At 35.1% G+C, this 24,242-nt stretch overlaps 1 protein-coding gene across 2 annotated transcripts; it reads left to right on the top strand.

Annotated features, from left to right (window-relative positions):
- Positions 1-418: 418 nt before the first annotated feature.
- On the top strand, positions 419-20,736 carry LOC100790500 (transcription initiation factor TFIID subunit 5). 2 transcript variants are annotated; one of them, XM_006601144.4, is made up of 19 exons: positions 419-667; positions 2,017-2,098; positions 2,202-2,280; positions 6,247-6,344; positions 6,439-6,495; positions 6,893-6,980; positions 11,857-11,966; positions 14,015-14,122; positions 14,354-14,505; positions 14,704-14,814; positions 14,901-14,970; positions 15,089-15,128; positions 16,060-16,224; positions 16,321-16,397; positions 16,920-17,036; positions 19,594-19,859; positions 19,981-20,076; positions 20,347-20,422; positions 20,553-20,736. In XM_006601144.4, the coding sequence occupies exons 1-19, from the start codon at positions 537-539 to the stop codon at positions 20,604-20,606; spliced, it is 1,977 nt and encodes a 658-aa protein (XP_006601207.1). In that variant the 5' UTR covers positions 419-536; the 3' UTR covers positions 20,607-20,736. The 2 variants fall into 2 exon arrangements, with proteins under 2 accessions (XP_006601207.1, XP_003549326.1); XM_003549278.5 differs by having other exon boundaries at positions 431-667; positions 20,350-20,422.
- The last annotated feature ends 3,506 nt before the right edge of the window (positions 20,737-24,242 follow it).

Below are 24,242 nucleotides of genomic sequence, written 5' to 3'. Positions count from 1 at the left end.
TAAAATCCATGGATGTTTATCTCACTATCAAGAATTGATTCTCAATTTAAAATTAATTTTAAATACATTTTCACATATTTAATTTGATAATTCAATTAATTTTATATCAAAAATTGATATGGAGTTAAAATATACACATTCAAAATATTTATGAGGTGATTTTTTATATAGTTAAAATTTATAGTATTTTAACTATATAAATTATTATATATAATTAAAATTGAACATAAATAGGTATATAATTATTAGTTTTTTTTTAAAATGATTGAAATTTCATTTAAAAATAAAATATACAAATAATTACAAAAGGGATAAACAGTAAACTGTAAACAAACAAAACAAATGAAAAAATAATAATAATCTGAAATGATTTACGCACAATTTTATATATTTTTTTATTATTTGTGAAATTGTGAAGTAATGCGGGAAATAGAGAGAAAATTATTGAAATAGAAGAAAGTGAAAGTCTTCTTCAATCACAAACGAAACGAAGCTTAGAGTGTTATTGTTGTTGTTTCTGTGGTGTGGTTTTGGCCATGGATGAAGATCAAATAGAAGGTTGTGTGAGTGGGTACCTCAAGCAGAAAGGGTTTACGCAAAACGATGACCAACTTCAACTCACCAACACCGATTCATCTCTTCAACCCGACACTCTCAATCGCGCCCAGTACTTTCTCTTTCTCTATTTCGTTTCAATTTTCGTGCAATTTCGTTTCTTTAATTTTAACCCTTTTGCCTATGAAAATTACTATGTATTTTAATGGATAATATAAATTAGACACAAAATACCATAGCGTTAGTGTCATTCGCGAAATAATGGAACTATTGTCGTAGATGAAATTACTTTTATTTTATATATATGTAGGTGTGTGATTGCTTGTGTTTTAAGTCCTGTAAAAGAAAAAAATTTGGGTGTAACTGTAGTAAAAACTTAAACTATGCAAGGTGGAGGAATTGTATGGCATGATTGACAGATATGCTTGCCCTTTAAGCCTGTGATTAGGAGTTCGAATTCTAGGCTTTGTTGAGACTTGAGAGAGGTAAGCTCCTTAATAATAGATCTCAGTATGTCGAGGGATTACTGATTAGTCTTTGACTTCTGAGGGGGGATACCTTGGGTTCACCCAATAACACTTAGATTATGTAAGTGGAAATTTTAGTTTTAAATCGGTACGGGTCAATGAAATTGTGAAATTTCAGCGGGTGCAGTTGCCCACCTTAGTGCCTAATATATGAGTTATATTTCATATTTCGAAGATGCATCTGTCTGTTCTGTAAGAAAAGCATAGGAATTTGTAATGTGATGGTGCATTTTTTATCAATAGCGTTTTCCTGCCACACTACCATGCCTTGCTAATTAGTTTGGTTGTAAACAGTCTTGCTTGCTCATGTAAGTAAATCTAGAGGATGAACTTCAATGGAAGTTTGTATTGAATTTTATTGTAAGACATGAAGGATAGGTGTGTGGTTTTACTTTTGTGAACGAGGGAGAAAAAATTTGGTGGTTTTTCCAATATTTTTGTTTTTAATTGGGAAATAAAATATTTTCGAATTAAGATGATGAAACTGCCAGTTAGTTTGCTAGGCCTATTTGAAATTATTGGAAAAAAAACCTAAGTTCCACATTAGGGAGAAATTTGTGTTGAGATAAAGTATATAAGTGGGGGGCAACCCTCACCTAACAAGTTGGTTTTGTAGGATTGAGTTAGGCCCATAATCTATATTCTAAGAAAAGTTTGCTTTTAATTTTTAAATCATCAATGGTATCTGCTTTTGACATTTGAGCGTCTCACAATAAAACTATTGCATAAATATGGTTTTGAATTGGATTGTTCTCCTTCAAAAACATCTAGCAAGCTGTTGAAGAGGGTTTTTTTACATGTTTTCTTACAACATATTCATCAGTTTGCCTGGACCCTACATTAGATTACTTTTTCAATGCATGTTATCTCTAGAGAGTGTGTTTTTATTTTTTTTTTATTTTTTATTTTTTAATGAAAACCCTTTACTTTGCAGATTGGAGAGAGGTTCTGCTAGATACCATGATGGGTATGGTAGACTAAGATCATGGGCATACAGGTCACTTGACTCATACAAGGTAAAATGCCGTTTGGTTACTGTCTTGTTTTCAGTTCATTTGTGAAATTGCTGTTTTTCAGTTCTGTGGTTATTACACATTGTTTGCCTCTTCTTCTTTGCAGCATGAGCTGCTGCGTGTGCTTTTTCCACTATTTATCCATTGCTTCATGGATCTTGTGGCAAAAGGGAATCTTCAGGAAGGTATGAGTTATAAAATATTTATGCACCCACACATTTAGTGATGATTATTATCATAATTATTTTTGTTGAATTTTAAAGCTCCTATTATGTAAAACTGTATAAACAGTTTGTAATTGTGTGTACTTGTAAGGGCTGTTAGCCTTTGCTAACAGCACTTCTCTAGCATTAGATATCTGATAACAGAATTAGTTAGTTCAGTTAGTCTGTTAGTTAGTACAATTAGTTTGTTAGTTAATTCATTTAGTCTGTTAGTCAGTACAGTTAGTTTGTTAGTTAATTCAGTTAGCCTCTACTGTTAGTTGGTTAGATTCTGTACCTGCTAATGTAAAGTTCAGAGGTCTATATATACCTCTCTATGTAACCAACTCAGATTAACTTTTCAGTCTAGTAATAATATTAGTCTTTTCTCTTAATTTTCTCATCTTCTCAAACACTTTCTCACCTTCTCAAACACTTTATCTCTCAGTTTTATCCAATATGGTATCGAGAGCCCATCCTTTGTAGTTATAAGATCTGTGTATCCATGGCTTCCACACCTTCTAATCCTGTATCTCAGTCATTCCCAAACACCGTTGCCGAGAAGCTCGATGATTCAAACTACCTTCATTGGCGACAACATGTAGAACCAGTGATCGAGGTGCATAAATTGCAGGGTTTTGTCGTCAATCCCGTTGTTCCGCCTCGCTATCTCACGGAGGATGATTGTATTGCAGATCATGTGAATCTTGAGTATGAAGCTTGGGAAGTTTAGGACCAAACACTTCTTGTTTGGCTGCAGTCCACAATCTCAAAATCAGTCTTGTTGCACGTGCTGGGCTCGAATCTTTTGTATTAGGTTTGGGACAAGATCCATGAGTATTTCAGCTTGCACACCAAAAATCTCATGCTAGACAATTGAGAATTGTGATGCGTGCAGTTTTACTTGAAGGCAAATTTATCGACGAATATTTGCATAAAATCAAAAGTTATGTTGATGAACTTGCTAGAGTTGGAGTTCTGGTGTGACACGAAGAATATGTTGATGCACTGCTTGAAGGGCTCTCGTCGGATTATGCACCGGTAATCTCTGTAATTGAAAGCAAGAAACGCACTCCATCAATAGCTGAAATTGAGGCCTTGCTTTATGGCCATGAAACACGTCTGCTTCGTTACAATAAAGAAGCTCAAATGTTAAGCTCTCCATCGTTGAACTACACTCAAGGTTATTCACACTCGAATTCCTATAAATCTGGTGATTTTGGTGGTTCTAGAGGATCTTTTGGCCGTGGCAGTGGTCATAGTGGTCCTTCTGATTGTGGTGTTGGACGCAATGGTGGTGGTTCCGGTAGAGGACGTGGTAATGGCAGATTTGCCAACTTTCAATGTCAAATCTGCCTCAAGTATGGTCACACTGCCAATGTGTGCCATTTTAGGTCTGACATGAGCTTTCAGCCTCATGAATCATTCACCTTCTTTGATCCTGGCACACTCCAAGCAATTCCTTACTCTTCTGGTTCTATCAGATCTTCCAATACCTGGTCAATCCTAATTCTAAGCCTGCTGTATCAGCTCCCAATCAACCCAGTGCTATGCTTACTAGTTCCTCCTCTCATAGGAATGGTGCTGCAAACTCAACCTGGATTCTCGATTCAAGAGCCAGCTTTCATGTAACTGGAGAATCACAGAACATCAAGCAATTCACTCATTTTGATGGACCTGACCAAATCTTCATAGGGAATGGTGAAGGTTTGAATATTTTTGGTGCTGGTTTTTCTTCTTTTGTGTCCCCTAATGATTCTCACATAACCTTTAAACTTCACAAAATATTACATGTTCCTTCAATATCAAAAAATCTATTAAGTGTGAGTCAGTTTGCTAAAGATAATTCTGTTTACTTCGAATTTCATCCTCACTTGTGTCTTGTGAAATCTCAGGAGATCAATAAAGTCCTTCTTCAAGGAGTTGTTGGTGCTGATGGTCTTTAGTCCTTCCATAACCTCAAGCTTCAAGACAATTCTCCTCTGCTTTTGTCTACTTCAACTTCAATTTCAGATAATGGCTTGCTTAGTACAGATACCATTGTTAATAAAAACTCTAGTGTGGTCCCTAATTCTATTGTTTCTTCTGCTAATACTGCTAGTCTTTGGCATACTAGATTATGTCATCTTAATAGACATGTAATGCAGCTAGTTTTCAAACATTGTAATATTTCTCCATCAAATAAAAACCTCTCAGATTTTTGTTCTTCATGTTGTATGGGAAAGTCTCACAGATTACCATCTCACACTTCTATTTCTGTTTATTCTCCTTTGGAACTTATCTTCACAAACTTGTGGGGACCCTCACATTTAACTTCATATGCTGGTTATAAATACTATGTGTCCTTTATTGATGCCTTTTCTAGGTACACTTGGATATTTCCCATCAAATCTAAGGGTGAAACTCTTTGTGTTTTTCAAGCTTTTAAGTCAATGGTTGAACTACAACTTAATACTAAAATCAAAAGTGTTCAATCTGATTGGGGTGGTGAATATAGACCTTTTACTGCTCTTCTAAATTCTTATGGCATCTCTCATGGACTTATTTGTCCTCACACTCATCATCAAAATGGTGTGGTTGAACGGAAACTTAGGCACATAGTTGATTTGGGCCTTACATTGGTATATCATGCATAATTAGTTAGTTCAGATAGTTTGCTAGTTAGTACAGTTAGTTTGTTAGTTAATTCAGTTAGCCTGTTAGTTAGTACAGTTAGTTTGTTAGTTAATTCAATTAGTCTGTTAGTTAGTACAATTTTTTTTTTGCTCAGCAAAATTAATTATATATAAATATGAAAAAGAGTACCAGAGGTACTATAGACCATATAGTTAGTATGGAAATAACAGATTCAGAGCATTAAGCATCTGAATGAAAATGTAGGGGAAAATACATGCCCTGCACAGTTTGAACCTATTATACATATTATCACTCCCTAGAGTTAGAAAGCTGCTTTGAGGTGTGAGGACCAAAAACTAAATGGCACTGTGAATCCCTTCTCCGCAACCTTAAGCCATGACCAAGTTAGGAATATGGCGTCCTCCATGACCTTGCTTCCATCAAAAGACTGGTTTTGAAATACTACCCCATTTCGATGCTTCCAGATGACCCATGTGAGTGCTACCCACAAGCACTTCCATCTTCTAGCTTTTACCCCATTAGCAGACCTGTTGTCGTGTTGCAGAAAGTGATCTTTGGAGTTATGTGGGAATGCACCCAAAGAGTTTACCCATGACTGAGTTTCCCACCATAGAGGTTCTGTTTTTGTGCAGTGGAAAAACAGATGTGCTGCATCTTCCTCCGAGCTATTACATAAAGGACATCTTGAGTCGTTTAGCTCCACTTGTCTGACCCTGAGGTTTGTCCTGGTTGGCAAACGATCTTTAATAAGCCTCCATGCGAACACTATTGCTTTGCTTGGAATCTTGAGGTTCCATAAGTCCACATAGGTCCTATCTACAGGAAACTCCCCTGTGGCTTCCATCAACAACCGGTATGCAGATTTTGTGGAGTAATTTCCACTCGAATCGGCCTTCCAAACCCATACATCTGGTCTGCCTTCCAAACCTTTACCCTAGTTAGTACAATTAGTTTGTTAGTTAATTCAGTTAGCCTTTACTGTTAGTTGGTTAGATTCTGTTACTGCTAGTGTAAAGGTTCAGAGGTCTACATATACCTCTCTTTGTAACCAACTCAGATTAACTTTTCAGTCTAGTAATATCAGTCTTTTCTCTCAATTTTCTCATCTTCTCAAACACTTTCTCACCTTCTCAAACACTTCATCACTCAGTTTTATCCAATAGCTCCTAATGAGGCCATTAGCGCAACATGTGTCTTATGCTTCTGTATTCATGATTCATGATTCCACAATAGCTCCTAATGAGGCCATTAGCGCAACATGTGTCTTATGCTTCTGTATTCATGATTCATGATTCCATTGGATATTCTCAGCTTGGAACTTTTTCAATACCTTTCGTGAAGACCATGAAATGATGCATTCGCGAGACCTTCAAAAGTTGGAACTAGTTCTTTCTCCTACTCATTTTAAGGTTTGTTGCTGTCTAAATTATGATATCTCTTATATGTTTCTTGAAGTTGTTGGATCATTAGCATTATATAACCTATAATATTGTTCTTACTCAGGAAATGGAATTCGCTCATTCCCTTAGGCAGAGTAAATTCAACATAAAGATATGTGGGGTAATGTCTTTATTTACCTAGATTAGTTTATCAATATGCTTTGATTGAACTGTATTGCAGTTATTAAAATTAAACATTTTGTTCAATTAGTTTCACAATCCATGAGAACTCCAGAAATATTGCGCCCCTTTTGGGCTTTCTTTTCTGTGTTTAACTATCATACTGTGATTTTTTTTTTACTAGTATTGATGATGCTTTACTTTTTGAAAGAATGCATGGCTATTAATTTGCAGTTTCTGAAAATCAGAACTATAAATAAACACCATCTTGTCTTTATTTATAGTTTTTTTTCTTCAGAATTTTCATTATTGTGGTCATTACATTTACTTTTACTTTATAAAAAAAGAGCTATACATTGAAAAATCTGATAGTAGTTAATGTTTTGGGCTTCTGGCAGTATTCTTATGAGCTACTGATGCAACATCTACACAGTATGCAATCCACCACAATAATTGGTATTATCAATGAGCACATTAGCTTCCAAGGTACTTTTTGTTAAACTCAGAAATTAGGATGAAAACTGTGTCCTCTCCTCTGGAGAATTCTCATTTAAATAATATGATACAATCTGATTTTTAGCCTTGAAGTTTGCTAAAAAATTATATATGGTAACCCACAGCTGGGCTAAGTAATTAAGGATATAATTACACAGTTACAGCTATACAATCATACAAGATATGCTGATTTAAAGGGCCAATAAATCTGCACAAATAATATCAAATAATCTGCCTATCAATCTTATTGACATCCCCCTTCAAATTGATGTTGGTGAATCTACAAGCATCAATTTGCTGACTAGGAAATTATGCCGTTGACGTGTCAAAGATTTGGTGAGGACGTCGACTAGTTGAACAAATGTTGAGACATGAGGTAGAGTGATAATTCTGCGGTCATAGGCTTCCCTGATTGAATGAGAATCGACCTCTATGTGCTTTGTTCTTTCATGGCATACAGGATTTGCTGCAATCTGTATGACACTTGTATTATCAGCATACAATGGAGTTAGTGTTGCTTGTGAATAACCAAGTTCTGACAAATAGTCTCAGAGCATGCGGTAGACATGAACCGATATTCTGCTTCAGTAGAGGATTTAGAGACCGATTCCTGTTTCTTGCATTTCCAGGAGATAAGGACATCTCCTAAAAACATACACCAACCAGTAGTAGACTTCCTTGTGTCGGGACATCCAGCTCAGTCAGCATCACTGTAGGCTTGAAGTTGTATTGGTGCACTTGCAGGAAAGAAGAGACCATGGCTAGGAGTGACAAACAAATATTTAATGATTCGTCGTACTGCTGTAAGATGCAAGTGTCTAGGATTTTGCATGAATTTGCTGACTGTGTGGACAACAAAAGAGATATCAGGTCTTGTGATGGTTTGGTAGATGAGACTTCCAACCAACTTTCTATATAAAGTTGGGTCTTGTAGGAGTTCACCTTCATCTCGTCTTAACTTGACATTAACTTCCATGGGAGTGTCAACCGTAGTTGTAGTGGTGAGACCAGCTAGCTAAATTAGATCCTGAGTATAATTGTGTTGAGTGACAAAGATGCCTTTTTGTTGGAATTGTACTTCTAATCCCAAGAAATAAGTGAGTTGTCCAAGATCTTTCATGTGGAAAGTTGTATGCAGCAATTGTTTGATTGTAGTGATAGCCTCTTGATCTGAGCCAGTGACTACATAAACAAGGAGGATCACAATTCCTTTTGAGGTGCTTTGTAGAAAGAGAGATGGATCATAGCTACTTTGGATGAAGGAAAAGCCAAGTAGTGTTGTGCTAAACTTTTCAAACCACACTCTTGGTGCCTGTTTTAATCCATACAAAGAACGTTTTAGCTTGCAGACATTATTAGGTAATGGTGAGGACATACCAGTAGGAAGTTTGATGTAAACTTCTTCCTTGAGGTCACCATGAAGGAAAGCATTTTTGACATCTAGCTGGTGAATTTGCCAAGATTTAGATGCAGCAATGACAATAATAGTCCTCACAGTAGTCATCTTAGCCACCGGTGCAAAGGTCTCTTCATAGTCTAGGCCAAATTGTTGCTTATTTCCAAGAACAACCAATCTAGCCTTGTATCGATCTATTGATTCATCTGAATGCAACTTTATAGTGAATACAAATTTACTGCCAAGAGGTTTAATCGATGGAGGACATGGAACAATGTTCCATGTTTGATTTTCCTCTAGTGCAAGAAGTTCAGTTTCTATAGCATCCTGCCAACATTTATGCTCCATTGCCCATTTATATGAAGAAGGAATAGGAACAGATGCTAAAGTTGCTGTCAAAGATAAAGGTTAAGAAAAACCATACTTTTCCGGTGGTTTACGAATGCGAGTTCTATGACGTAAAGGGATTGGTTCTAGTTGAAGCGCTGAATCAGCAACCAGAGAATGATCGGGAGAGGGCCTTGGAGGGATTGAAGGCTAAATTAGTGGAACAATCGGACGTCTTTGGTAAACCATGAAAGGAGGACGAGCTTGTTCTTCTGCAAAACTGTTAGGAAACAATGACAAAACAAATTTCGATGTAGAAGAGTGAGTGTCTTGGTTAGTAGTAAAAAAATATGTATCTTCTTGACAAATGACATTTCTAGAAATCCGAATCCTATGTAAATGAGGATCATAGCATATAAAACCTTTTTGATGGGCTGAGTAACCAAGAAAAGCACATTTAACAGATTGAGCTGTGAGTTTGGTGTGTTCTGGTAGCTGAAGATGAACATAACAGACACAACCAAAGGTGCGGAGAGTTAAATAATTGGGTGGCTTACCAAATAACCTTAAGAAAGGGGAATTATTGCTTAAGACTTGAGAAGGCAGCCGGTTAATAAGGTGGACAACAGTTGAAAGAGCTTCACACTAAAAACAGGAGGGCACAAAGGAGTCCAACATTAAGGTACATACAACATCAAGAAGATGATGATTTTTTCTTTCAGCTACCCCGTTTTGTTGGGGTGTGGAAGGACAAGACCTTTGAGATAATATACCATTTTCCTGCAAGAACTCTTGAAACAAATGAGATGTATATTTTCCCCCATTGTTAGAACGCAGAGTTTTAATTTTTGATGAAAACTGAGTTTGAACATAGGCATGAAAGAATTTGAATGCAGAGAATGCTTTAGCTTTAGAACGCAAAAAGTAGACCCATGTAAAATAACTATAGTCGTCAATAAAAGTGATAAAATACCTGTAATGTGCATGAGATATTACAGGTGGAATTCCCCATAAATTACTGTGAATTATGTCAAAAGGCTGATTTACATTTGATTGATGAATTGGAAATGGTAGAATTTTACTTTTACCAAGTTTACAAGAATTGCAATCAAATTGAACAGCACTAAAAGATAGGGAATCTTTATTGTCAAGAACTCTGATTTCATCAGTTCATGAAGTACATTGGAATTTGGGTGACCAAGACGCTTATGCCATAATTGAAAATTATCAGTTGCAGAATTACAAGAAATAGCTGAGCAAAAAAAAAAGAATTACAAGAAATAAAAGGCAGAAAAAAACATGGTGATAACGATGAATAAAGAGGAAAAAGACGTCCAACTTTAGGCCCCTTCGCGATCATCTTCCCTGAGTGTTGATCCTGCACAAGACAACCAGATTTTAATAATTCAACTCTACAATCATTATCAACTAATTGACCAATTGAAATAAGGTTACTGGTGAGATCAGGAGAAACATAAACATTGGTAAGAGATGAGGAAATATCACCAATTGCTGTGATAGGTAAATTGTTTCCATCTGCAGTGTGTATTTGCAAATTACCAGAGTAATTTGTGTCATTGGTATGTGCAGCAACATTGTTGGTCATATGATTGGATGCGTCAAAGTCAAAATACCAAGGAGAGCTGGGTAAAGAAGCTTTACCTGAAAGACCCAAAGCAGAAAATGCCGAAATGACCATTTGTTGAACCATTTCAGGGGTTAAAGTTGGCACAGAAGCAGGTGGATTCTGATCCCCATAAACGGGAGTAGTAGAAGAGCCATCAATTGCAGTGAAGGCTGTTGCATTTCTCCATGGTGGTCTGATTTGACATTCTTTTATGATATGACCTTCTTTTTTGCAGTAATTGTAGAACTTTTTAGGACAATGGGAAGCAAAATGTCCATGGCCTTTGCAACAGAAACATTGGACAGTACTCATGTCTCGTCCTTGAGGTTTGCCTTGTACTGCATATGCCACAGGAAAGGATGCATATTTATGTTGTTCCATGTTTGTCTGAGTGAGGAGACGTTGTTCTTCACGAAGTAGTTTATTTAGGTATTCATCCAAGGAGGGGACAATAACTCTATTCATTAGGTTGGTTCGAATGCCCTCAAAATCAAATATCAATTTCATAAGAAATTGATCTCGTTTTGTGGTGTCATGAACATTTTGGGCTGCAATTTGTCCTTCAGTTGACAAATCTTTATAGACAATGTCAGTATATTTAGCCCAAAGATTCATGAAATGAGAATAAAATTCAGAAATTGAGAGACTATCCTGTTGAAAAATGACAATTTCATGTTCAAGTTGGAACCTGCGAGCAGTGTTGTTTTGGTTATAAATTTTCTTCAGGTAGTCCCACATCTTTGTTGCAGTGGTGAAGGGTCTAAGATTGAGGACGATATTAGGCTTAACAGAGCCTATGATCCAAGTCATGACCTGTGTATCTTTGACCTTCCATTTGACACGTGTCTCCTTATGCGTAGTTTTGTCAAGAGCATAATCAGTTCCGTCAACATGAGCCCAAAGCTCCTTACCTTTGACAAAGATCTGGAACTAGAATGCCCAGGTGGAATAGTTATTTCCATTAAGACGAACAAAGAGGACATTATATTTTTCAGTAGACATGATGCTGAGAAAAAAAAATCACAGGAGGAGAAAAAACAAGAAACTCGAGAAATCAAGAACAGCACCGGGTGAACAGCACTGTATGAACAGTACCTTGATGTGAACAGTGAACTGGGAACTCGAAGACTGGGAGCGCAGCGAAGAAAAAAAACTAGGTTGGGATCAAAACCTAGACCGATACCATGTTAAACTCGAAGAAATTAGAATGAAAACTGTGTCTTCTCCTTTGGAGAATTCTCATTTAAATAATATGATACAATTTGATTTCTAGCCTTGAAGTTTGCTAAAAAACGATATATGGTAACCTACAGCTGGGCTAAGTAAGTAAGGATATAATTACACAGTTACAATCATACAAGTTATGCTAATTTAAAGGGCCAATAAATCTGCACAAATAATGGCAAATAATCTGCCTATCAATCTTATTGACACTTTTCCTCATTTTAAGTTGTGTGTTGATTCTGTTCATTCGAATTTGTCAGTTTTGCATAAACTTCATTTTTGTTGCACTGCAGTTACAGCTGGACAACCTAGCTCAACTTCTGATGATCCAGAAGCCGTTTCCCTCATTGGAAACATCAAGGATGAAGCAAACCAGATAAACCAGAAAGAAATACTTTGGGGAGTGAGTCCTTTATTATATTGGCAAAACTAGACAATGTTATAAACTATCTTGCTCTTTTTGTTTCTATCAATGCAACCCAGTTTCTTACCTTTGCAAGCTTTTGTTGTAACAAAAAGTGTATTAATAACATGTTGAATACCTGAAACTTTCAAAACTAAAAAATGCTAACTTTTCTGCGATTCCCAGTTTTAATGCCTTGGTCAACAGTCAATTTAAAGAATACAGAGAGAGAGAGAAAAGGAGAAAGGAGTTTTCATTATCTGTTTGTGAAAATGATTCAAAATTGCAAGAGTGCTAGGACTCTGTTATTTATACAAGAGAGAAGCTTACACAGTAAGCTAGACCTAGATCCTAACTAACTCCAGCAAGCACAGCTGGCTATCTAACACTAACAGTTGTGCTGAGTCAGCATTCTGACTCAGCTTACTATATAACTGTAACATCTGTTACATCCCCTGTCATAATTTCATCATTTTACTTGGATTGATGTGTGGAATACTAATTTTGAATGAACAGAATCTTTGATTGTGCCCGACTTAAGAGTAGTGTGATATAGAATTTAGATGGGAAAGAGAAAGAAACAGAAAGACAGAGAAATAAAGGGGAGAAGGGAAGAACAGAATAGAGAGGATAGAAAGAGGAGAGAAACAGAGAGATCAAAGAAACTGTGCACTGAACTTCTGTTATTATTGTTCCAGCTTGTCTAAAATATAACAGCCCTACTTTATTTATAGGCAGCTACCCAACAGCTATGAAATCTTATCTAACAGTAGCTGACTAATAACTAACATTCTTTTCTTATTTATATTTACATATCAGACTTGTTGTCCAGAGTGTGGGAGCCATGGCTCTTCCAAAATTTTTAAAACAACATAACTTTACTTTTCTTGTCCTTTATTATAATTATAATGTATTTGAAGGGGAGTGAGGTGGCAGTTTGTTTCATTTAATTGTAAACAAAATTATTTAGTAACAAAATAAGGTGCTTTGTGTGGACTGACTTTCTTTTGAGTGATAGGTGATTACCAGATATGTACTCAATAAGGGTACGACAACCATTTAGAAGTATCCATGCAGTGTAGGTATATGCTTACAAAGGTTTAATTTAAATTCTAATTTATAGCCACTGGTGTCACGCTTGTTATGGTTATAATTTGGACCAGCAGTTCTGGCATTGTTAAAATTATGGGTTTTAGGTATAGAGGGGGAGTGGGAGACAGAGAGATGAAAGAGAATCTTACACTAATTTATATTAACTGAGATGTATTACAATGTATTGATGTGTTCCATATGTTCATAAAACCTAGAGAACTAACCCTCATTTATACTAATCACAATACTATGGATAAGGAGAGGATAATAGCATGAGTAGTGTCGAGTTGATAAAGCCCATGGACTCTCATCTGGTGCCACAAGGTTATTAAACTTGAGAGTCTATGTAGATTCGTGAAAGTTCCATAGACTTTTAAGAGTCTACTTCATATAAAAATAACAACAAAATACCTATAAATAACACACCAATTAAACATTTTAGCAACATAATAAAGCAAAATAATAAACCCTAAATTCCACAATACTTAAATAATCAAGTCTAGCAATGCATCGTTACTAGATAATTACTTGCAGAGGTGATAGTAGTGGTAGAACATTCTTATTGATGGTTTGATATTGTTAGAGGTGAGGGTTTGATTCAAGAACAACACACCAAATGGAGGTATGTTGAACCCTTAACACACAGAAAACAACCCAAAACGAGTGCTGACTTGGTGGCAAACTCGAGAGTCTACCGAGTTTGCATAGAGTTTACAGAGAATCTACTAAAAAGCGAGTTGCATACAAGTCAACTCACAGAGGGTAAGTAGACTTGTAAACTCATAAGATTTAGTGAGTTAAGTCGAGAGTTTGATAACCATGTGGTGCCAATCATCCACCCCAAACTCCAGAAAAGTTCTTTATTGAATTCTTTAATTGAAATATTTTTTATTTAAATAATTAATGACCTGTTCAATAATGGTTCGGTTTCAATCTCATTATTACTTCTGTAATAGATGTTTAAAGACTCTGCAGAAGACTGTGTAGATAAGACTGGGTCCTTGCTTTCAGACACAGAAAAGGGTGAAGGGGAAGGCAAAGAGGGAGAGAATGATGAGATTAAGGTTACATCTGTTCTTAAAATGCACCTCTGACTTTTTATGTTTTATTTTGTGAATGCTTTTACCAGATAACCTGATATGATTTGTTTCTCAGAATTTATGCACCTATAAAAAAGTTGAGCATGAGTTCCATTTGAATGTACTTTGATCACCTTAATACTGCAGATTCTTTGTTTGATTGCCAAAAAGTGTTAATTGTTTTTCTTTTTTGTTTTACACTTGTTTCTCTTTTAGAAAAGGTCAATTGATGGAGGAAAGCAAGGTAGTTCAATAAAAAAGGCAAAAAAGGACAAGGCTGGCAGTGCAACAGGGAAAAATGCTAAACCAGAAGCTAACACTGTATCTGCAGCACCTCGCATTAAACCAGAGCTACCCTTGCCCACATTGTATTCTCCCAAGTCTATTTTTTTTTTAATTGGCTTGTATACTCTGTAGGATATAGATTAAACCAGAAGACATCAAAGATAGTAGCTCTATTCTATAATCTATAATACAAACCAGATAACATTAAAGTCATACATAAGCACTCCATTGAAGATATGTAGTTCTATTCTGTTGAATGTTGTAATGTTGCATTGTTGCAGTTCAACTGATGTAGAACTTTCCATCCTAGAAGATTTAAGGAATCGTGTACAATTGAGTAGTGTTGCTCTCCCTTCAGTTAACTTCTACACAATTGTAAATACACATAATGGGTAATGTCTTATGCTTTGGCAGAACAAGTTTATTTTATGTTTGGTTTTCTGTTGGGTAACACTTCAATTTTTGCTCAACTACCCAGTTTAAGTTGTTCATCAATATCACATGATGGATCATTGATTGCTGGAGGATTTTCTGACTCGTCACTAAAGGTTCTTTCTCGTCATCCTCCTCCTTCCACCCCTCCAAACTAACACCCTCTTTCCCTTAAGAACTTTATCATTGCAGATAATATAAACTTCTGCTAATTATTGTTGCTTGTATTCGCAGGTCTGGGATATGGCGAAACTTGAAAAACAACCCACCACTTGTAAGTTTATAACTAAATTCCTTTTGTTTAGACCAAGCTGAGTAAATTTGTTGCATTCTTTGCTTGAAAAACATGAATATGATTAGAAGTTTCACTATGAGTATGGTTGTTATCTATAATGTGCTGCAGTGCCCCATATGGCTTGTAAAACTCTGTTAAATTCCTTATCTTGTATGATTGTATCACCTCTTGATAAGCACACAAAATTTTCCTTATCTTGTATACAAAGAAAGTTATGATCAATACCTCTCCTCTTTGTGGGAGATACTAGACCAGATGCTGTGGAAGTAATCTATAACTCATTCATGGTACATTTTCTTATAGACTTTATGATTTTTAGAATTTGTGGGGGAAAAAACTTTTCATATAAGAATGTGAAGTAAAACAGTATGAGTTCACCAACAACTCGTTAGTTTGAGTAGAACTGGGCTCGGTTCCCTTAAATAAGCAAGGTCTTGGGTTTGAACCTTGTAAATAGAAAAAACGTGGTTGGGAGAGAAGACTCCACTAAAGGTGACCGACTAAATTTCACGGCGAATATTAATCATCGGCAAAGCCGGTGGATACTTTGTATCAATAATATGGTTACCAAAAACAGTGAGTTCACTAGTGGATCTTAAATATTATTTCATTCATTTGAGAGTGATGTCATTGTAATTTTTTTGCAGGGATTGGTCCTTCACTAATATGATTTGTTGTTAATTTGCATATGAAACTGGCTTCTTGAGCTCAAATATCTTGTCTGTTGCTAAAACATTAAGGTGTCTAACAAAAAAATATGAATGCTGAGTTGAACAAAGTCAAAACTAAGGTTTTATTTAGCAAAATTTAGATTGATTGAAGGAAGTTTGTCATGTTTTGAGCAACTTGATATGATCAAATGAATTCTATGTTTTACTTGTTATAATACTTCAGTTGTTGCTATCATCAGCTTTTTCACAGGGAGGGAATGACACATCACAAAATGAACAAAATATTGGGCAAAATAGTGGGAAAAGACTGTGCACATTGTTTCAAGGTCATTCAGGGCCAGTTTATGCGGCTACTTTTAGTCCTGCTGGGGATTTTATTCTTTCCTCTTCAGCAGACAAAACAAGTATGTTTATTTGATCCCATTTGAATGTTCTTTCCTAATTCTGTTTCTTCACTTTTGATAATGTATTTTATTATTTTTCATGTTTATATAATGCAGTTCGATTATGGAGTACAAAGCTTAATGCCAATCTTGTTTGTTACAAGGGTCACAATTACCCAATTTGGGATGTTCAGGTATAACTCTATCATCTGAATTTTTATAACTTCTATAATGTAATTGATGTGGTGATGCCATATTTTTTTTAGAGAAATTGTGTTGGTACAAAAGATAATGTAAGAAAGAGAGATGATGTGGGATAAGATGGTGGATGGGAAGGAGAGAGATAAAGAGATGATGTGCTTCTCTTTGAAATATAGATACCTTGAATCTTTTATACAATACAATATGAAAATATATGACATTGTAATGTAATAATCTATTAATGCTCAGGAAGTTAAAGAAATAATTCTTGTCCCATTCACCAATTTTCTTTTATGCTCAAGATATACTTTAGAAGTATGAGTATCTTTGGGACTTCGTTATCTCAATTCTCAAGTATCAAATGCTGAGCTTGTGAAGATTTTCTTCTCTACCCAATGGATATATTCTTTCTTCCTTCTTTGTTATACTATTTAATTTTGGGTCATTACTGTAATACTATCTGCATTTACATTCTAGAATGCTACATTATTTATGCTTTTATTTTTCTGGAGCAGTTTAGTCCTGCAGGGCATTATTTTGCTAGCTGTTCACATGATAGAACAGCTAGGATTTGGTCCATGGACAGAATACAACCTTTGAGAATAATGGCAGGGCATTTGTCAGATGTTGATGTGAGTTTTAACATTCAATCCTTTTTCTCTTGTGTTTGTCCTAATTTTCTCCAGATTTTGTATCATCTACTAGTTAATTACAATTTTTTTAATTTGCATATTGATTCCTCCAGAATTTTTTTACAAGTAACTTAGTTCTGGATGCTTATATTAATTTTCCATGCAGTATCTACAAACTTGGAAGCTATACTAAAAGCGTGAATTGAGTTTGTCCATCCAAATTTGTATCTGAGTCCTAGACCCTTAAGCTACAAATAAAAGAGATTAGCAAAATAAAGATTGTGTATGTCAACTCACCAAACATTTTTTTTTGCTTTTTACTTTTTAGTTCCAGAGATTATGCGATTTATTATGTGTCTCAAGGAAATATAGGATAAAATAATCATCAAAATACTTGGCGAGTCTGAATTCACATGGCAACTCCCTTGGTCCTTTAAGATCAGGTGGCTGCTGTTGAATGGGGCCTCTGCATCCCTTTCTCCTTGGATCCTAGTAAGGGTCTCCCTAGTTTCCATGATAATCATCAAAATACTGATAGTGATGAATAGAGGTGTTAAATCTGCATTTTTCTCGTCATTGATATGTTGGGGAGATTCGAGGGGAGGAAATGCCGGATAGATTTACACCGGTGTACCACGAGCCACCACATAAGGGAACTTGACACCACACTTTAACCCAAAACCTTAAGGCTCAAGTTTATGGGTCTTCTCCTCACTTATATGGTGCTCAATTTTTTCACTTTTGTCCAATGTGGGACTTCACCTCACACTTGTAACCCAACAATCTCCCCCTCAAGTGTGAGTCTCTTCCACATGGTAGTCTCCCTCTTAAGCGGAAGTCTTTATCATCCACGAGTATAGCCATTAGAGCCCTCATGCTCTAGTTACTTGCGGTACTTGCACCGCCGCTCCATCTGCGGGACACGCTGCCTAGACCCACCGCCAGGAAAACTTTCGATACAAGGGATCCCCAAGGCCAAGATCCATCGCCGCCATCTTACTCTTCTGAGCCGGTCACCAATTCGAACTTGGCTCTAAAACCAGTTGTTGGGAAATTCGAGGGGAGGAAACACCGGATAGATTTACACCGGTGTACTACGAGCCACTACATAAGGGAACTTGACACTACACTTTAACTCAAAACCTTAAGGCTCAGGTTTATGGGCTTCTCTTCACTTATATGGTGTTCATTTTTTTTCACTTTTGTCTGATGTGAGACTTCACTTCACACTTGTAACCTAACATGATAAGGGTACCATTAGATGATAGTAAAATAATTATAGAGGGATGCTAGCTCTTGTCTTAGATAAATGAAGAATTTATTGAAAATGAATCCTCTTACATATACAAAGATGATGAAGTGAGAGAGAAAGAAATCAGCACTCTAATAAAGAGCAACTAGCCCATTTGCGATTCCAAACTTAAAAAACCCTTTGAAGACTCCATCAGCAGAAAGTCACAACAAAGCTCAAAGACACGTCTATCCCATAAAAATTGTAGAGTAATAAATTTATTGATGTTAACTTCTCTTTTCATCCCCCTCTATCTTAATATATTGAAAGTTAAGAATTAAGCAGAATATAAGTTGATGTAAATTTAGGAAAGTCTGGCGTGCTGGATAGACTTGTGGGAGATATCATCGATGATTTTTTTCTTTGTTCCAAGACTATTGTGGCCATAGAATATTTGACTGCTTACACTGAAATTATGGATTTCTTTGGTATGGTTAATTGTGAGGGGAGGAAAGTGTAATCTCATTTTTGAAGGAGATCTGAGGGTTTCCTGAGACTTATATAAATACAAGAGAATGTGACAAAATGGTGTAAAGGAATTATTTTATAGTATTCATCTACTATATGATTAGTTTCAGGGGATTTTATATATTTTTGTGTTAATCCTCTAAATGTAAGTATAAGTGAATTAGAAAGCAAGAAATGTAAAGAAAAGAGAAGTGCGGGGGAAGATAACCCAAGAACTGTTTGGCAACATAATGCTTAATTCAACAAAACCAAGCCTTTTACTACTAGTAGAGTCATTTACATGGATTAAATGATGTCACAATGTTGTTCCGTAAATTATGTCTATAGCTATTGACCTCTAAATCCTTAATGGTTTTGCCTATTTCACCTCTAGCAATTGGGTTACCCTCCATCTAAACTATTATCCTTATTGGGATTCTTAAATGTCTTTTCCAATCTACACACTTGTCCAGACCACCTAGGCTGAATTTTTACCATCTTTTCTACAAATAGATGCTACGCCTTTTCAAAGGTCTTCTCCAATCTACACCTGAACATTATGCTCTTTAAGATAATACTGTACTTGCAACTAATTGACAATCTTACATTTCCTTATATATATATATATATCTTCTTTTTTTTTTGGGGGGGGGGGGAGGGGGTTCCATAATTGGGTTGATCTGTTTTACTCATTCTCCTTCCACTCTTATCCGTAGATGGATTATTATTATTATTATTTTTAATTATGTGTACGTAAAGAATACTTCACTTCTTCAATCTATATTATGTAATGTTTACCTATTCTTCTGTCTCGTTTAGTGTGTGCAGTGGCATGTCAACTGCAACTACATTGCTACTGGCTCCAGTGACAAAACAGTTCGATTATGGGATGTACAGAGTGGGGAATGTGTTCGGGTTTTCATTGGTCACAGGAGTATGATTTTATCTTTGGCAATGTCTCCGGACGGTCGCTATATGGCATCTGGTGATGAAGACGGCACCATCATGATGTGGGACCTCTCTAGTGGCTGTTGCGTCACGCCTTTAGTCGGCCACACCTCATGTGTCTGGTCACTCGCTTTCAGGTGATCCCTACAAACAACCCCACTCAAGACATTTCAACTTGATCATAGAAAGGAAATCAAAGGTATTCAAGGTTGCTATCAACTTAACATTACTGCTGTTCTTTATTGTTGGATGTGTCAGTTGTGAAGGTTCTCTTCTAGCATCTGGATCCGCAGATTGCACAGTCAAATTTTGGGATGTAACTACGGGTATAAAGGTTCCAAGGAATGAAGAAAAGTAAGTAGTTTGTCCTACATGAAAACATACGACTATCTCGTTAGGAATTGTCTTTTTGAGGAGTGTTAGGAACACATTATTTCCAATACACTCTTTAATGGGTTAATTTTTTTTGAAAATGACAAAATTAGGAAAGAAAATCATTAAATATGGTGTGGGAGCCACAAAATTGTCATTTTCAATAAATTTCAACAAGAGAGTGTGTGTGTTCCTAGCATTTCTCGTGTTTTCTCATGGAAAAACTGACAGCATGCAATTTCACATCATTAGTAGAAGTGGGAATACTAACAGACTCAGATCATTGAAAAGCTTGCCAACCAAATCTGCTTCAGTTTACTCTCTTCAGGTAAATTCACTAATGATCTATTTTTGGTTTCATTTTATCTATTTCTAGTCTTGATTCAACTTTATGAGGATTTAAGGAGATATAAGGTTGGCTTGGTAATTATGTAATTTTGTATTGTGTTCTGGAGCAGTTTTGTCGAAGGAATCTTCTATTTGCAGCTGGAGCTATTGCAAAAACTGGCTGATAGCGTGTATTCAAATTTCAAAGTGACACTTCTGACTTGAAAACCAAAACAACTAATGCTGTGTTATACAGTTGTATTTGTAATTTTAGAGTAAATTGAATTGACATATACCATTGGCAAGTTTTGCTAATTCATGCATATTAACCACCCCCCCCCCCCCCATAAATGTGTAATTTATTGTAATATTATTCAGAGATCAGAAGAATTACTTTTTATTCAAGCTTTATTTTCATTTGTTTCTTTAAATTCTCTTTATGTGACCTTGTTTTATATTTTACTAATATAAATTCGCGTTGAATCATTGAATGTCTGCCTTGGATTTCTAAAATATAGCTCTCATTTTAACCAACATAGAATGATACTCTGTTTATGATTATGATTAGTTCATTCATATTTTCATATACTAAAATGCAAGTCCTTGTGCCTTTCCTCGGCAGTTAAGAATTAAGCTCACTAATCACTATGGTCACCCATTGGCAATAATTTAAACCCGTTAAAATGTTAAGCATACGCAATAGCAACTTATTGTGAAACAATATTGACACGACATCGATTAAAATTTATTTTTATACGATGCATTTTCATATCATTTGATGCCAATGGATTCCATCACATAAATTTACGGTTTTGCTCATGAATATTTATGATTTTTTTCTTTATATTGCCTTGTGGAACGAGTTTAATAGTTTTGCTCACCATGATCTTGGAAGCTTCAAAAAGGTTATATATGGTATGTATAGATAAACTTTTTATGCACTTAATTTTTATGAAAGTTCTTTTCAATTAACTTTTCTGAAAGTTAAAGTGTATAAATTAATTTGAGCTTAAGAAACTTTATGTTTAATTTTTTTTCTTCTATAAATATTTATGGAGAAGTTTACTGAAATATACTTTATATACAGATTTTCAGGATTTTTTTTAAATAGTAAAAATATTTCTTCTATTATTTAACTATAAATTTATTTTTGTTTAAAAAAAACTAAAATTAATCCTTAGCTACAACATTACATGAAAATGAACTTAGCTTTTTCAGTAAAAAAAAAAAAAAAAAAAAACTTAGCCTTTGTTTCAGATGCCCAAGATCTATGGTCCGTTATCAACAATTATTGTATCCATCGTAGGGTCACATTGGATGCAAAAGAGATTTCTACTGTAATAACATTATATGTTGTGATTAGATTCATTCTGAAAAATCTTATAGTAAGACACCATAAAACTACAATAATTCATCACCACTTCTAGGTAAGAGTGCCATTAGAGGATCATTACTAAGTATGGAACACCATATTCCATGTGGAACCGTTAGTTACATCGTACCATGTTGCAGTTTAATAAAACAACGGACAAGAGTGCTTTATGTCAGGTGTTGAGGAAGCGTGTTTGATTAAGGGATGCATAATGAACAAAGAATCAAATCTCGTGCATCAAAAGCATATCATAATCACTAAGACTCGCATGCATTTTTATGTGCGCTAGGTATCTTTAGTCTTAAAACCTACCTAGTGTGCTTAAGAAATATCCGATTATCGAAAAATAATGATAACACACCAAATACTACTATATTACATGAGTATTGAAATTCGTTGTCCTTAGTTAAATGTTAAACTCTCCACTCCGGTCTACCAAACAAACCTCCAAGCTCCAATAATATATAACTAACACTCCCACACATCAATTACCACTTACTTCGTTTAAGCTTTATCAAGATGAATTATTAAATAATAATAATACTGTTTAGCTCATTTTAAAATTGCAAGTTGCAACCAAGGATTGGGTTAATATCGCGAGATTCAAATAATATAAAGAAAAATGTTAATATTACTTTTTATCAAATATACTCTTATTGATTAGAAATATAACAAAATTATATAAATTTAACTCTTACTAATAAACTCCAAATTATCGCCATAAAAAGCCTCTGGGAAATATTTATGCAAGTATTTAGGTTTAATTGAATTTTCTTAGTTGTTTTGATGTTATTCTTAAATTAGAATTATAATTTTCGTCATAAAATATTCATAATAAGAAGTTTACATTAAAAGTCATCATCGTTGTTGAAACAAAACTCCAATTCTAATTTAAAAATAACACCCAAAATCCCTATACAAATGCAATAGGTCTTATCCTATAAAAATGTTCAACGGCTAAACACTTGCCTAAGCATATAGCAAAAGTATTATTTCACCAAGTAAAGATTATTACCAACATTTTAAATATCGATCGCGATCACGTTGAATTTCTTTGCATTTGTTGATATGATAACAAATTACGGACAAATGTAATGATATACGTCTAATTGTGGTAATAGACAATTAAAAAACCTTAATATTACAGTCAAGTCATGATCGCACATCAATTTTTAAACCTTGATTATTCTACAACAACATTCAACAAAATTAAATACTCAGTTTCCGATATGTTATTTACATAAACTCCCTCTTAAGAACTTCCCCTATTGTCCTTTTACACCTCCTCACAGGGCTAAAAATCATGCAATACTCTTCACATTAGTGCCTCTTCATGCTATATTTATTCGTTTGTATTCAAATCACTTTAACCGATTTTTTGTTATCATTTTCTCATATAGTGTTACACCACATAAATTATAATCCTTTTGTAAATCATACAAATACAGTCAAATTATGATTTACAGCCATAGCCATTATTATTGGAATTTGGAATGTCATAACGATAAAAAAATTTGTCGAAATTGATCATAGATTGGATTTCAACTTTCAAGTGCAGCACACTATCTAATTGCTCAAAATCCAATACCTGAAAAATATCACAAAAGTTTCGCAGTATGACACGGTTCTAAAACTAACTAGCAGAATCTTCCACGGCTCACCAGCACATATCGAGTAGGAGCTTTAAACAAAACCCAAAATATAACATAATTAAGAAGACCACACCACAAGCCAGACTCAAGTGTGCTTAATCCAGCAAGAATTGATCAAAACAAACAAAATCTATTAATGTGAAAAAAAAATGAAGCAAAATTAAGAAACAGACCACCTATACCAAGAAGCAACAATTTTTGCTGCTGCCAAAGCAGTATTATTAAGACAGATTAACGCACACTATTCATCACCAAAATTTTCAAGAAACTGTCTATATATATAAAAGATTCAAATATACTATATAGCTAGATTGCAAACAAGCAGACATAATAATCAAGTAAAACATAAGTTATTAGCAATAGCGTGTCTGTATAAAGGACTTTCCAGCACAATTCACTACTAAAAAAATGTATTCAACAACGCCAATACACGACGGTTCCATAAAACCGTATTAGAAGCTAAGGCCGTGACAATTTTGTAATTAGCAAGAATGCAAACCACACGTTTTTCTCGTAAAACTGTGGTGCTTTTGCATTCCCACTATTTACAAAATTGTCATTACGCATTTCAATCCCTCCTCACTCATTGATCCTCGTGCACTCCCTCACCCAGGTCGTGCACATACTCCCTCACTCACCTCTGGTTGTGCCCTCACTCTTAGTTGTATTTTGGATGTATTGAGAGGGCTGTATGACATTTTGGAATTAACATGTACACATTACCTTTCTCTATTTATATTTGTTCATTGCCGGATTAACTTGAGTGTTGAATAAACATTGATGAAGGTACTGAAAAT

Source organism: Glycine max, chromosome 17 (assembly GCF_000004515.6).
Source record: "Glycine max cultivar Williams 82 chromosome 17, Glycine_max_v4.0, whole genome shotgun sequence".
NCBI classification, from domain to species: domain Eukaryota; kingdom Viridiplantae; phylum Streptophyta; class Magnoliopsida; order Fabales; family Fabaceae; genus Glycine; species Glycine max.
Note: the sequence above shows the minus strand (reverse complement) of the source record. Positions and strands in the feature narration are given on the sequence as shown.

Bases quoted from the DNA above. Each gene is read 5' to 3' on its own strand.
- LOC100790500 (XM_006601144.4), top strand. From the start codon at position 537: ATGGATGAAGATCAAATAGAAGGTTGTGTGAGTGGGTACCTCAAGCAG. The intron at 6,496-6,892 runs GTAATGTCTTTA...GGCTTCTGGCAG, and splicing joins TCAACATAAAGATATGTGGG to TATTCTTATGAGCTACTGAT. The intron at 19,860-19,980 runs GTGATCCCTACA...TGGATGTGTCAG, and splicing joins GTCTGGTCACTCGCTTTCAG to TTGTGAAGGTTCTCTTCTAG.